This window comes from Cinclus cinclus, chromosome 20 (genome assembly GCF_963662255.1).
Source record: "Cinclus cinclus chromosome 20, bCinCin1.1, whole genome shotgun sequence".
Classification (NCBI taxonomy): domain Eukaryota; kingdom Metazoa; phylum Chordata; class Aves; order Passeriformes; family Cinclidae; genus Cinclus; species Cinclus cinclus.
In genome coordinates this window covers 5694341-5707130 of record NC_085065.1, presented here as the reverse complement: position 1 = coordinate 5707130, position 12790 = coordinate 5694341, and the positions used below count along the sequence as shown (strand labels likewise).

Here is a 12790-nt window from a genome sequence, read left to right as displayed (position 1 = left end):
CTCAGCAGAAGGGTGCATAGGGAGATGCTAAAGGTTTGTACCTTCCCAAACTCCTCCTAGTGATGACAGTTAATTTAGATGTTTGTGATGATTTTCTCAGCAATCTCTTGTGTGTTTTGATCAGCGCTTGATGCAGTTAATACCAACTTGACATTCGAAATATCAGTTGGAATGAATGTTCCCTTGAAATGAATACCAACAATTCCTACTCTCCTTAGCTCTGGTGCAGGCTGGCTTTTGACTCACAGACCCTCACCCTGCTGTAGTGTTCATTCAGGTTTAGGAGGTGATTGTTACAACAGGGAAAGTTCTAGGTTTTATTTGAAATAAATATTTTTAACAGTTTTATGCACTGAAGTGCAGTGATGGCAATAAAATACCCAGATCACTGAAATGCTCAATACTGGCCTGATTCTTACCTCCTGTTAGGAGTCAGAGACATTTAATTGAATGAAATTGTCAGAACAGTGGTAGAGAAGAAACTTGCACTGAATTTGTGGTCAAACAAGAAAAATCTCATACCATCTCTAACTGTCTGTTGGTCAAAATGGCAAATCCATTTCAGCAGAGCATATACTGCCTTCCTAAGACTGATAGCACTGCTCAGTGCAGCTAAGAAATTAAGGTGGGATGGCTTTTTATCATTGTATTCCTAAAATTTGATTTGATTAATATGCAGTCATGGCAATATGAAAAGGCAGTAAGTTACTTAAAACTATTCTGGATGAATTTGGAACCAGAACTTGGGGCTTGGAACTGGATGATCTCTAAGGTCTTTTCCAACTCAGGCCATTCTATGATTCTACAAATATCTGCAAATAAATGAATTAAAGTCAGTATTATTTGTTATCCTTTGTATTCAGCATGTCTCCCCAGTTCAAAAAGAAGTTGTCAGTCCACACCCAGTGTTCTCAGAAGTGATTTTTTTTTTTCTCTAAAGTTTTCAATAGACTGAGTTTTCATTGATGGCACTTGTCTGTTACTGTCATAGCAGAAATACAAACAGCAGATGCCTGAGGATAACTGTGCAACTTTACAGCAACAAAAAAAAAATTGTTTGAACACTTAAAATATCATGAGAGTGCCATCAGGTTTATCAGTGCATTGATTAGTCAAAGTGGGAAGTGAGAAGCTGTGCTGTAGCCTGGGGTTTGCCTGCCTTCCTCTTGGAGGAGAGCTGGTGTCAATGTGCAGTGGAGCTGCTTTGGACACCAGAACATGCAGGACTTTCATTCAGAGGTGTCCCTGCCCTGTGGAGTGTTGAAAGAATCCACTGGGCCACAGCAGACACAGATGAAGTCTGATTTGAGTGCTGAGCAGAGAAGAAAATCGATTGAATGGTTGACATGGATTCTTCAAAATCAGCCACTAAGGGTTGCCTTTTATCTTTGTGCTGGCACATGTGTTATGATGCAGGTTCATGCTTGCTAGATAATCACCGTGTTTTGTTTCAAACTCACAGCAGAAAATGTGTGTTCACAAATGAAAGCCTTTCCAAAAAGGCTGCTGCAAATCTGGTTGGTGTTTAACCTGAGAAGAAGCAGATGCTGTTTCATTTCCAATGTAGATTGGGCTGGGTGAGAGCATTATAGAGCTGTTATGTCATGTGGGGCTTTGGTTGTCTGGTTTTGGTTCTGTGTAAATACAGCCCTTCAAACAGCTCATGTTCTGTCTTTAAACTGTTGTGAGTGTGGGGCTGCAGCTGATCTATGAGCTGCCTGTTAAATCATGAGGGTCTTGGCATGGCCAGGAGAGGGAAGGCTACTGTGCTCTGTTTCCAAAGCACCTCTTGTGAGACAAGATGTTGAGGCTTAGCTGGCTGAAAATGCTCATAACAATGTGCAGCTGAAAGCCTGAGCTGTGGAATGGCTTGTATGGAAATAATATTTTTCTGAATTGGCCATTATGAATTCTTGCATGTGGGTTGTTTTGTTTTAGGGAACTAGCAGAGTGAGTAACACAAGTTTTCAAACAGCCCAGCCCTGTTCCCAGCCTTCCTTGGTGTTTCTACAGTTGTAAGCCCTGGGTAGGCTTTGTTAGTGCTTGAATCAGTGATGAGAGAAGTACAGTGTGGAAAAAAACCTTTGCTGGAAACTGGAACTTTAATTTTTAGAGCACATGATATCAGGGTGTTATTCAGGCTTTAATTTGTTGTACCAAACCTGGTGTGTGTTAACTGTACATGGGCTCTTACCTTTCTGAGGCCATGAACACTAACACTGGGATAAAGAGGCATCATCTATCCCCTCCATAAGAGATGAGATAAGTTAATATAAGAGAGAAACATTACCTGGCTATAAGCTGAATAAATGAATGGGGATGGATGTTTTTTGTGAAGTAATTAGTAGTAAAATATTTACCTGCTTGTATTTAAGCACATGTTGATGTATTGTGCTGACAGCTGAAGCAGGTACAGACCTTCAGCAGTGTGCAGCTGTCTGGATGCAGTGAGCTCCAGTGTTTTCCCTGCAACAGGCTCAACCCACGTTACTGAAAAATAATTATTTCCATATGATTGTGTTTTCATAGACTCAGCACTTACACAGGTGCTGTAGGGAAGGACACATGACAACTAAATATTTTGTGGAGCAAAAACCGGCCTAGAAAGGGATGAGGGTTGTCTCAGTCAGGGTGATCCATGTTTTGAAACAGGAAAATGTGCTTTAGGCACAGTTTACATAAACTAATGGTGTCAAATGGCAAATATGTCCTTTAAACTTGGAAAAATGGGCTGTGTGTTTAAAACATTGCATGAACTGCCTAAATACTGAGTTAATTTTGAGGTCATGTCTAATACATATTCATTGCCAAGTAATTTTGGAAAAAAAAAAAAGGATAACTAACTCAAGGAAATGTAAATGTAAGTTCAAGGCTTTATGCAGAATTCTGGATCTTGGTGAGTGGCTTTTAAGGAAATGCCTCTGAAATGTAGTGCCATTAAGTGTTTGCCTTTGCCAGTGCTTGGGTTGTTTTAATTAAAAAGGTGAAAGCTCTGTGTAAACAAACACTTGTGTTTGAAATGGATTTTATTGCTATGACTTGGTTATATACATTTCATGGTCTGCTGATGCAACAAGTGCCTGCTTTTTAAAGACAGCACACCAAGAAATGATTCAAATTGCTTTATTTGTCAGGTTTTGAGTGACACAACTCGAGGAGTGCCAAGCAAAGGGATGCACAGCTCCCAGGAAGTCTGAGCAAGCATCTCTTCCCCAGCACCCACGGACAGGAACACAGTTGTGACTCGTGGAGCTCCTGTCTTGGCTGCTCACAAATGTGATAAATGTGCATTTTATCGAGTGAACTCTGTGTTGAAAGCCTTGATTTTTGTTCCTCATCAGGACAGAGTGTTGGTGAACTTCTTAGCTGCCACGTGGCATATCTCTCCAAACAAAGCCATTTTTGCTATAACTGGAAGCTGAACAATGTTTTGCCTGAAGCTGGTGCAAATCTGTCTTCCCATGATGGGCCAGCACCACACAGTAGTGCTTCTCTGTTTTCCCTTAATTTTTCAGTGTAGACAAGGCACAACTGTTTGTCTGACTTTTTTCTTCTAATTGAAAAACGTCCTGATGGTTTCTGGTAGTTGCCAACACGTGTTATTTTTAGCCTGAACTTTTGCAGTCACTCAGTTATCTATGAAGTATTGGTAGTACGGAATTCATCCGTCGCAGCTAAAATGAATTTGTTGTGTTCTTGTCCAGCTGGGGATCTCCTTTGAAATCCAGAAATGGAGCTCCAGCAGGGATCAGGTTACTGTTGAATATGACTGTGTGCATTTTGGTGTGTTATCCTCACTTTCCTGTAATCTGGCAGTTTGGATTTTACATTCTGCATTTCCATTTATTTGGAAGCACCCAGCTCAGCTTTGCTTGCTAAGTCATTCAAAAGGGAAGAGTTAAGTGCTGCCTACCTATTTCTACAACAAAATCTGGGGGAGCAATGGGTTATGGATGTGACCAGTTGTCATTTTGACCACTGAGGTACACAATGAGTTATATGAAGTCCTATAACAAAAAACCTCCACAACCAAACAAAGCCAGCTCCATGTACCTGTAATAAATCTCTCCAACTGTCACTTTCTTTATTTGCCCTCAGACTGACATTGTTGTCAAGCTCTAATGGAGGAGGGGAAATCTAACAGCTTTAAAATCACACACTACTGTCTTCTGTGTGCCCTTTTTCCAGTTGATGGTTCAATTTATTTAGGTGATAAAGAAAACACTGAGGCATGTGAAGTCTATCTTCTTGACAGATCTGAGTTCACTGAAACTTTCTCCTCATCCTTTTCTCCTTCCCCACATTCACAGACAGCCTTTTGTTTTTATAAAGTGATCCATGCATTTTTCTTTGAGATTTAAATGCTTTTTAATCCTTTCAAGGTTTGCAGAACTTGCACCTGGCTGCTGAAGTTGTGGAAGGGCAGATGGACTGATGATTGTGGAGATGTCCTGAGAGATGTTTGCCTTTTGTGCCAAGTGGTGCATGGTGTATGGAAAAAGCTTGGTGTATGTTAAGTGTGAGGGCTTGGTCAGGTCTATGAGGTTATTTTTCTAAATACTGCTCAATGTGGTAAAAGGGGAAATATCCAATATTGTGAGCCACAGTAGCTGATAGACCTCATCTAGTGTGTGAGCATCCCTGCCCATGGCAAGAGGTTGGAAACAAATGATCTTTAAGTTCCCTTTCAACCCAAACCATGCCTTGGCACAGATTTCTGGTAGAACTTGATGAGAATTTTCCCTGAAATTATGATTAAAACTTTGAAGATTGCTGCTAGAATTTTTTGTTATTGTTTCATATTCAGCAGTGATTAATGTGAGGATCTGTTTCAGTATTAAATTGCATCTGCCAGTCAAAAAATATATTTATTGAAACAGACTTATCTTAACTTCTGCTCTTACTAGAAGGACACTAAACATCACAGAGATGTCAACCAGGCTGCTGGTGGTCTGCAGCTGCTGGTTCAGGGATTTGCTTGATTCGTGCCACCCCAAGGAACAAGGAACTCCCAACTCCCATGAAGTCAGATTGTTTCACTTCTTTCCTCCCAAGTTGCAAGAATCTTGAGAGTTGAAGGTTCTGTTCCCTCTCAGGAAGCTTTGCATTGAAATTGCCAGCATTTCCTAAGTCATTGTGTGAGTGCTGGTATCAAACTCCAAATTATTTTAGAACAATCCTATTCTTTAATTCTGTATTCTTATCTCACTTATTCTGAAACATCTCCCTTGCCCCAAGAGCAAATTCTCCTGAGCAATGTCAGAGCTGCATATCATGGGCTTTCTCTATCAGTAATATGTTAAACGAAAGGTGCATTAGTAGGATTTTTATTGAGTATCCTGTTGGAATAAGTAGATTCTGTCATGCTCCACTGACTCATTTCAATTGGAATACCACAGTTGAGTAAAAGAAAATAATTGAGTCATGGGTTTTTTACTTAAAGTGTGTCTGATACCATCTTTTGCAATAAAATTTTATGAGGGTGAAATGAATTTAGAGAGCTGATTTAATATGGACAGCTCTTTTCCTCTTGTGTTGGGGTGGCTCTCTGAGCTTAAGAAGAAAATAGCAGTTCTGAAAATATTCCCAAAAGATAAGCATTATTGAATTAGAAATATCAATATCTATAGTTAGATATTTTCTTCTGGGTTTTGCAATGCTGTCTGCTGAGCAGGCAGTCTGTTGGATAAGCACACACTGGTTTGCTTCAGATAATTTTTTCTGTGTTAGCTCAAACCACTAATTTAAAATTTTAAATTAAGCTGGTGGGTTTTATATATATATGTATATATATATATATATATGTATTTTTATATATGGGGTTTTTGGTTTTTTATTTTTGTTTTTTTTTAAAAAAAAACTTTTCCTAACCTGAACTAGGAAAACTTTTGCTGTCTGGACAGGTCAGTGCCACTCAGAGCTTCCAGAGGAGGAAAGCTGATGTGCAGCTGAGAGCAGTGACTTCTCAGTCAGACTGCATTTTTCAGGAAGGATGTGAACTGGGACCACCTGAGACTTTACAGAGAGGTCCATGGCCTCATGCAGTCCTGTCAGAAACAGCAGGACATGACTGATATAAAAGTGCCAACAAATGTCCCCAGCATTCCCATGTACTTTTGTGCCAGTGAAATGGCATTTTTGTCAGTGTAATACTTTGAGAGAAGGCACACATGACTGAAATAAATGGTAATGGCAGAAAAGCATTTTCTCCCTGATATCTTATAAGAAATCTTATAAAGAATGTAAGACTAGGTTTGAAGAAAAAAACAGAATGAAACAGAAAAAAAAAATCCCAAAAGCCAAGACAAAACACTCAGCCTAAATTTTAATTTGTAGATTTCTTGTTAGATTTGCCTCTAGAGGCTCTTCTGGACAGTGGCTGAGAATCTCTATGCAGCCATGAACTAGTAATCTGTAATATTAATGCTAATAACAAAGTGAAGTGCCCACACCAGGCTGGACTTTACAGGAACAAGCCAAGCCTGAGCTGCCTTCTCTGAGTTGGTTTTTTGACCCAGGAGCAGCTGCAGGGAGGGAGCCCCAGTGACAGTGACCATACCCTGAGTGAGGATCTGGTGTAAAAGCTGCTTGTAGCTTACACTGCTGTGACACCAGACAAGCAGTGCAGCTACAGGCTCTCAGCACAGGCTGAGAGGTGCCACAGCACAGTTTCAGGGGTGTAAACACACCCCCAGCCTGTGTGGAACGTGGATGATGGTGGTGTTAGATCTCACTACTGCCCTACATTTGCACACCATTTGCACACGTGTCCTAGTCTGGATCAGCCAGACTGTAATGGTTATGTTATCTAATGGTTTTCTCTTGGGTGTCATTCTGCTGCAGAAGGTTCAGGTCCTGTTTGTGAGCCTCTCGTTGGGACTGAGAGGAATTTTGGCAGAAATGGGGTTGACCTGGTAGAGCAAGAAGGGCTGCAAAGGAGAGGAGCTTGTCTTGGGACCTACATAAAGATCTCAAACAGTGCAAGGGGTGTTGGAAGTAAAGCTTTGTATCACAGTAGCCACAAGTATTTTGAGGAGTTGTTTTTAATCTTTTCATTTCCTTGCTCCTTGGTGTTGTTTCTTTCCTCTATCCTTCTGATTCCTCCGTTACAAAGCAGATACTGTCTTGGCATCAGTGTGCATCTTCCAGTGACTTCTGGGAGCTTTGGGTTAAGGCTTTTATGAGGAATTTAGAGCTCAGCTGTGCATTACCAGCACATTTTCCTGAATTGAGCTCACGCCATTGCATGTATGACTTGGGTCAAGTTTGACAGGAGGTGCAGCCCTGGATGCAGGAATCCTCTTGAGCACACCAGTGTGAACCAGCAAAGCTGCAGAAAAACGAGATCTCTGCACTAGGAGGCAAGGAGGGGACCAGGACACAACTGCAACTGTGGAGGATAAAAATGAACCTTCTAGGTTAAAAATTCTTCTTGGGTTCTCGCTTTTTTTTTTCCTTCTTCTTTCTAGGTTTGAATTTTTTTCTTCTTTCCCTACTGTACTTGTCTTTTTCCCTGAAGCTCCCAGAGCAGGTTCCTGCTCCATTCATCCAGGGCAGAGGGGGAACTCCTGTAATTCCAAGCTGCAGAGGTAAACACTTCCTACCCTGCCCTGGAGACTCGAGTTGCTGCTGGCAATTAAACACTGTGAGCAGCTCCCCACTAGTGTAAATAATTGCAGAATAATCACTGCCCCTTCTCTCATCCCAGAGGAAGTAGAATTTCAGCAAAGTAGCATTTAAGTTTTTCTGATGCTGTGCTGCTCCTGTTGATCTGTGGGAGTTCCTAAAACTACTCCAAGAACTTCTCCTCTTGTTTTCCAAGGAAAAAAAAACTTTAATTTCCAGCAGCATCCATCCTGTTTGACAGCAAGTTCAGCTCAGCCTGGGGAATTTGATCTGCATTGTTCTGGCCAGTCTTGTCCTATTTGTTTAGAATTGCATTCATCTTTGTTTACTAGGGCTCATAAATGATAACATTTCCTCCAGGATTCTGGATGTTGCTGTTGATGTTAATGTTGTAGCAGAAGACAGTGCTATGTGCTTTCCAATTTTTAATAATTACATAGGTATGAAAATACAACATATACTTAGATTTATTTTTTTTAACAAAAGAAATATGGAGGTAGCTCCACTATAACATAGAAACAATAATTCTTCTGCCTCTCAAGTGAGGGCTGTAGAGTTTCCTGAGAGGAGTTGACAAATGCAAGTTATCGTTGCTGGATTTCCTCTTCCTGTACAGACACAGCATTTGGCTGACATGCTGTGAAATGTTTACCAGTCATCAGCGTGTTTTCAGATTCGAGGGTCTTCCGAAATTCCTTTTTTCAGCTGTTCTGGAAAAAAAAATGCAGAGACATTTGACACCAGAAGGATCTGTCATGACATTGTTCTCTGCATTTTGTTTAGAGCCTTTGCAAAGAGGCTCCTGAAATATTAATGGCTTTCTGCTTTGTGAGACATCACACTGCGGTGGTGCAGGCTCTGTATCCTCTCTGTGTTCCCAAAACACACGTGGTTTAGAGGCCTTTTATATATTTTAATACAAAGTGGCTGGTTGAGTGGTCCGTGTTCTCCCAGAGGAGCCAAAACTCACTTCATGCCTCAAGAAAATAAAGGGCTGTAAGGCAATTTACCATTCAGGCTATTGTGGAGGAGGGTGATTTAAAACGTTGTAGTGACTTGGAAAAAAGGAAAACCCAAAGCAGTGATTGAAAGGCTTGAAATGCCCAAGTTAATGTGACAACTCTCCTTTCCTCAGTTGGGTCTGTTGCAGAGGTGATTGTGCACAGTTATTGTCTGTGGAGCTCAGTGGTACCTGTTTGCAGGACTTGCTTTGAAATTAAGAGTGAGACATCATTTATTTAATAGAGACCATTAAAGAATAACTTTCTGATGAAGCAAGTTAGGTGTTAAACACTTTTCAGGTGAACCATTTACTTATATAATTATCTCTCGTTAGCATTACAATAAATGTTTCTCCAGGGACTTTAGCCAATCATGAAATGCAATTAATTTTCAAATACTCTTCAGCAACAATTGAAATACTAGAGACTGAAATCCCTAGTCATTGTGTAGGTTCTTAAACTTCCCTGCTGAAGGGAAACAGCTTCAGCTCAGCTGATTGTGGAGTTGTTAAACTCTCAGATTTTTAAGTATTTCATTTGGGCCTATCACAGGTGTGGAGTGCTGGGCTTGATACCCAGGTTGTGTAATCCTGATATCTCCCCTTAGTTTCCAGAACACTGAGGAGGTTCAGGATGCTGTTCTTGGACTTAAGCCCAGCACTGGGTGAGGATGGAGGAGTTAAAATGCTCTTGGTTTCTGTCTGGGATTCCAGTTGCTGTGTGATACCAGCTGGGGCTCATAGCCACCTGTGTTGCTGTTTGTCCATGTGTAAAATGGGAGTAACACAAATCTTGTGTTTCTAAGGTGTAGGTGGAGATGTGCAAGTGGAAAGGACTGGTTGGTGATTGTATCATCTGTGGACAGCATTATTCTGCTTAAGGTTACTTAATTCACTGTCTAACCAAAATGTTGTTACAGTTGCTTTGGTTCCTAGTGTGCTGATGAAATAATCTGTGAAATTCCACCTTCTACAACTACTTGGTCCAACAACTTGGAAAGCTTTTAGAGAACAGATGAATTTACCACAGCTTGCAGTTTCCAGATGAATTATTGGTGTGGCTGAGGTAGGGATCTCGGTTTGAACAGAGCCAGATTTTTAAACGGGAAAAGGAGCAGAGTGATGTTGTTAGCCCTCACCTACACCAAGCAGACATGGTTCTGCAGCTGCCCCTGGTTTTTTGGCTGTTAAGCTTTGGCCCTCAGTGCAGATACTGTTCCAGCCACTCTGCACTGCAGGGGACAGAGGGGCTCAAGTAGAGAAGGGCTTACAGCAGGCTGTGGAGGCTTCCAGCCCTGGGTGCTCACAGATCCCAGGCAGTGGAACCTGCAAATCTCATGTATTTAGAGGCTGAAGAAGAGGAAGAGCTTTTATCCTTTCATGCTTGCTAAATCCAATGTAGGAAAGCTCTTGCCACTGATACTGTCTCTTCATAGCAAACAAATAAAACCACTTTGGTTGAATCTGTGCATTTTCCTGAGGCTTTCTCCTCAGCTGGGGTAAAGAGGAAAGGAGGCTTTATTTACAGATGTTGTTTTCAGAATGAGCGTAGCGTTGTGATATTATCTATAAATACGTCTTTGGGCATCAGACATCTTTTCATTTATTTAGAAACAGGAGATAAAGACTGCCTGACATGGGAATGAATTCCTACATTCCTTTTTGTTGCTTTTGAGTACATACGCGGTTTAAAATGGGTACAAAACTGCTGTTATATCACCCTGTTGCTTCCAGCAGAATACTTGTATTTTTTTTTTTTTTTGACCTACAAATTTTGGTCCTTGCTGTTTACACTGACCTCTAAACATAAGAGACCAGAATGCTCTGGATTTTCTGCCTTGTTCCTGGATGTGTCTCTGAGATTGAACCTGGTGGGATTCAGGTCCAAGCTCCTGGAGTTGTTTGGATGTTCCCTGTAAATACAGGGCAGCCCGTGGGTTTCAGCAGTGTGGATTTTGTAAGCACCTACACATAGATCACAGTCAGATCATTATGTTGATCCAAACCATTTTGTAATCCTCTACAATCTGGGTTTAGAGACTGTTATTAGTGTCACAAATAAAAGCTTGTGGCTTCTTTAGTTCTCGGGATAAAGGAAGCCATGTACTTTCAGGGAATTCCATATTAAAATTAAAGCAACATAAACACGTGGAAATTTGCAGATAGTTATCCCACTTTTCAAGACTGAGCCCTGAATTCATATGATTGAGAGAAATCTGTTAATTTTTATTTCATAATTGACCATGTACTGACAAAGCAGAGCTAAACCAGGAGGACAAGTCATGAAAGAGTCTTCTAAAAATCTTTCTCAGTATCTTGAAGCTTTAAATGTGGCTCGAAGAAGTGTTCTATTTGGATTTTTTTCTGGTTTTTTTTTTTTTTTTTTTTTTTTTTGTTTTTGTTTTGTTTTGTTTTTAAACTGAACATGTAGGAAAGAAAACCCTTTTTGCTCAGGTAGGTCACAGATTTAGAAAGGGGTAGAAAGGTACGTAAGAGTTCTGTTTTCTCACAAACTATTTCCTAAGTTCATGAAAAGCCTCTTCAAAACGATCCCAACAGAAAGTGATTTCAGCTCTTGTTCCATTCCTGTGTGTAATGGATATCTTGCCATTACAAACACTGGCAGCTCCCAGCCTCCATCCTGGGAGGGGAAGCAGTGAGGTGTGGGAAGGACAGCAGACATCTCTGCGATGGCCGCGGGGCTCTGCGGGTGGCTGGATCTCAGCCCTGCCGGCGGGATCACATCCCCGATCGCACGGCGCTTCCCGCAGGTACCTGAAGGAGTTCCGCACGGAGCAGTGCCCGCTCTTCGTGCAGCACAAGTGCACTCAGCACCGGCCCTACACCTGCTTCCACTGGCACTTTGTGAACCAGCGCCGGCGCAGGTCCATCCGCCGCCGCGACGGCACCTTCAACTACAGCCCTGACATCTACTGCACCAAGTACGACGAGACCACGGGAATCTGCCCCGAAGGAGATGAGTGAGTAAAGGCTGCACCCTGCTTTTCAGGCATTAGGCTTCTGGGATCAGGCCAGGTTACGGTTCCAGCCGGTTCTTGCAGAGATGAGGCGAGTCAGCAGTAAAGCAGCTTTGTCACATACGTAACATGAGACCAGATGTAAAATCTGGAATAGCAGCCCGTGTGCTCCAGGCCTGCTGCGCACACAATACTGAGGGTGGCTGAGATGGGAATTCGGTTCTTGGGAACTCATTGTGCTCACGAGCTTCGGCATCTTCAGCAAAGCTGAAGTGGGAAAAGCAGCTCAGTGAGACAAATGAGTTTGGAAACGCTCTGTTCTCTAAGTCCCTGACTCTCAGCTCTTGCTCATTAGCAGGGTGACTTAGTTTTTCACAGATTGAAGGAAGAGGAGGACCTTTGTCCTCCAGTCTGCCCCCTGAGTTATCTGTCACAGCTTTTTAACTCATATCAGTTTATTTTGTCTTTCTGAACTTTTAAGAAGCCAGTAGAGAACCAAGAGATACCCCGAATCGGCAACATGAGGAAGAGTTTGGGTTTTTTGGGTGTTCTCCCCCCTGACTGCAATAGGTTTAATGGGGAATAAACCACAAATATTTCTACTGTGTGTGTGGCAGACCCCAGCAATTAAGGGGTTAAGCCTCTAATATAACTTTAGCCGTGTGACAGATATGGGATAAATAGCGTAGCCAAATTGTGGTCAAATTGGGAGAGTTTTATAGAGAGATGCTGTAAAAAGATGGAATTTCAGTTCCCTTTTGTGGTGCCAGTGTAAACATACAAAACTGCTATTTATTGGCAAAATTTTATTTTTCAACTCGATTAAGTAAAGTTTTTTGTGACTACAACAGAATGGAAAAGTCCCTCAGGCCTGAGACTTCAGTTTCAATACTTTCTTCCTTGCTAGAAGAGATCTGGAAGGAACTGGAAATGAGATGTTTGTGGGCTTTGGCTTCTAGATCACTGGTTGATACATGGCTCAAACTCAGTGAATGAAAGCTGTTGTCATCTAGGAACCTTTGCTTATTTATATTTTTACCTTGATGCTGTAATATCTGAACTTTTCTCATTCCATCTTACTATATTTCTGTTTTATTTCTCAATTGTTAAAAGGGGAAACAAAGCTAGTTAAAATGGTAGTTTTATAATTGCCCTTCCTTGTCCCACATCCTTGCTCTTTTCCAGA

The 12790-nt window shown here is 41.5% G+C and overlaps 1 protein-coding gene across 5 annotated transcripts in view; it reads left to right on the top strand.

Moving 5' to 3' along the window:
• UNK (unk zinc finger) overlaps positions 1 to 12790 on the top strand; it is a 44642-nt gene that overhangs the window by 6692 nt on the left and 25160 nt on the right. For 4 of the 5 annotated variants that reach the window (XM_062506541.1, XM_062506540.1, XM_062506539.1 and 1 more), the window contains exon 1: positions 10052 to 11607. In XM_062506541.1, coding sequence (XP_062362525.1) covers positions 11222 to 11607 — 386 coding nt within the window. In that variant the 5' untranslated portion in view covers positions 10052 to 11221. Of the gene's footprint in view, positions 1 to 10051; positions 11608 to 12790 lie in introns of those variants that run through there. The other variant, XM_062506538.1, reaches the window with a different exon arrangement.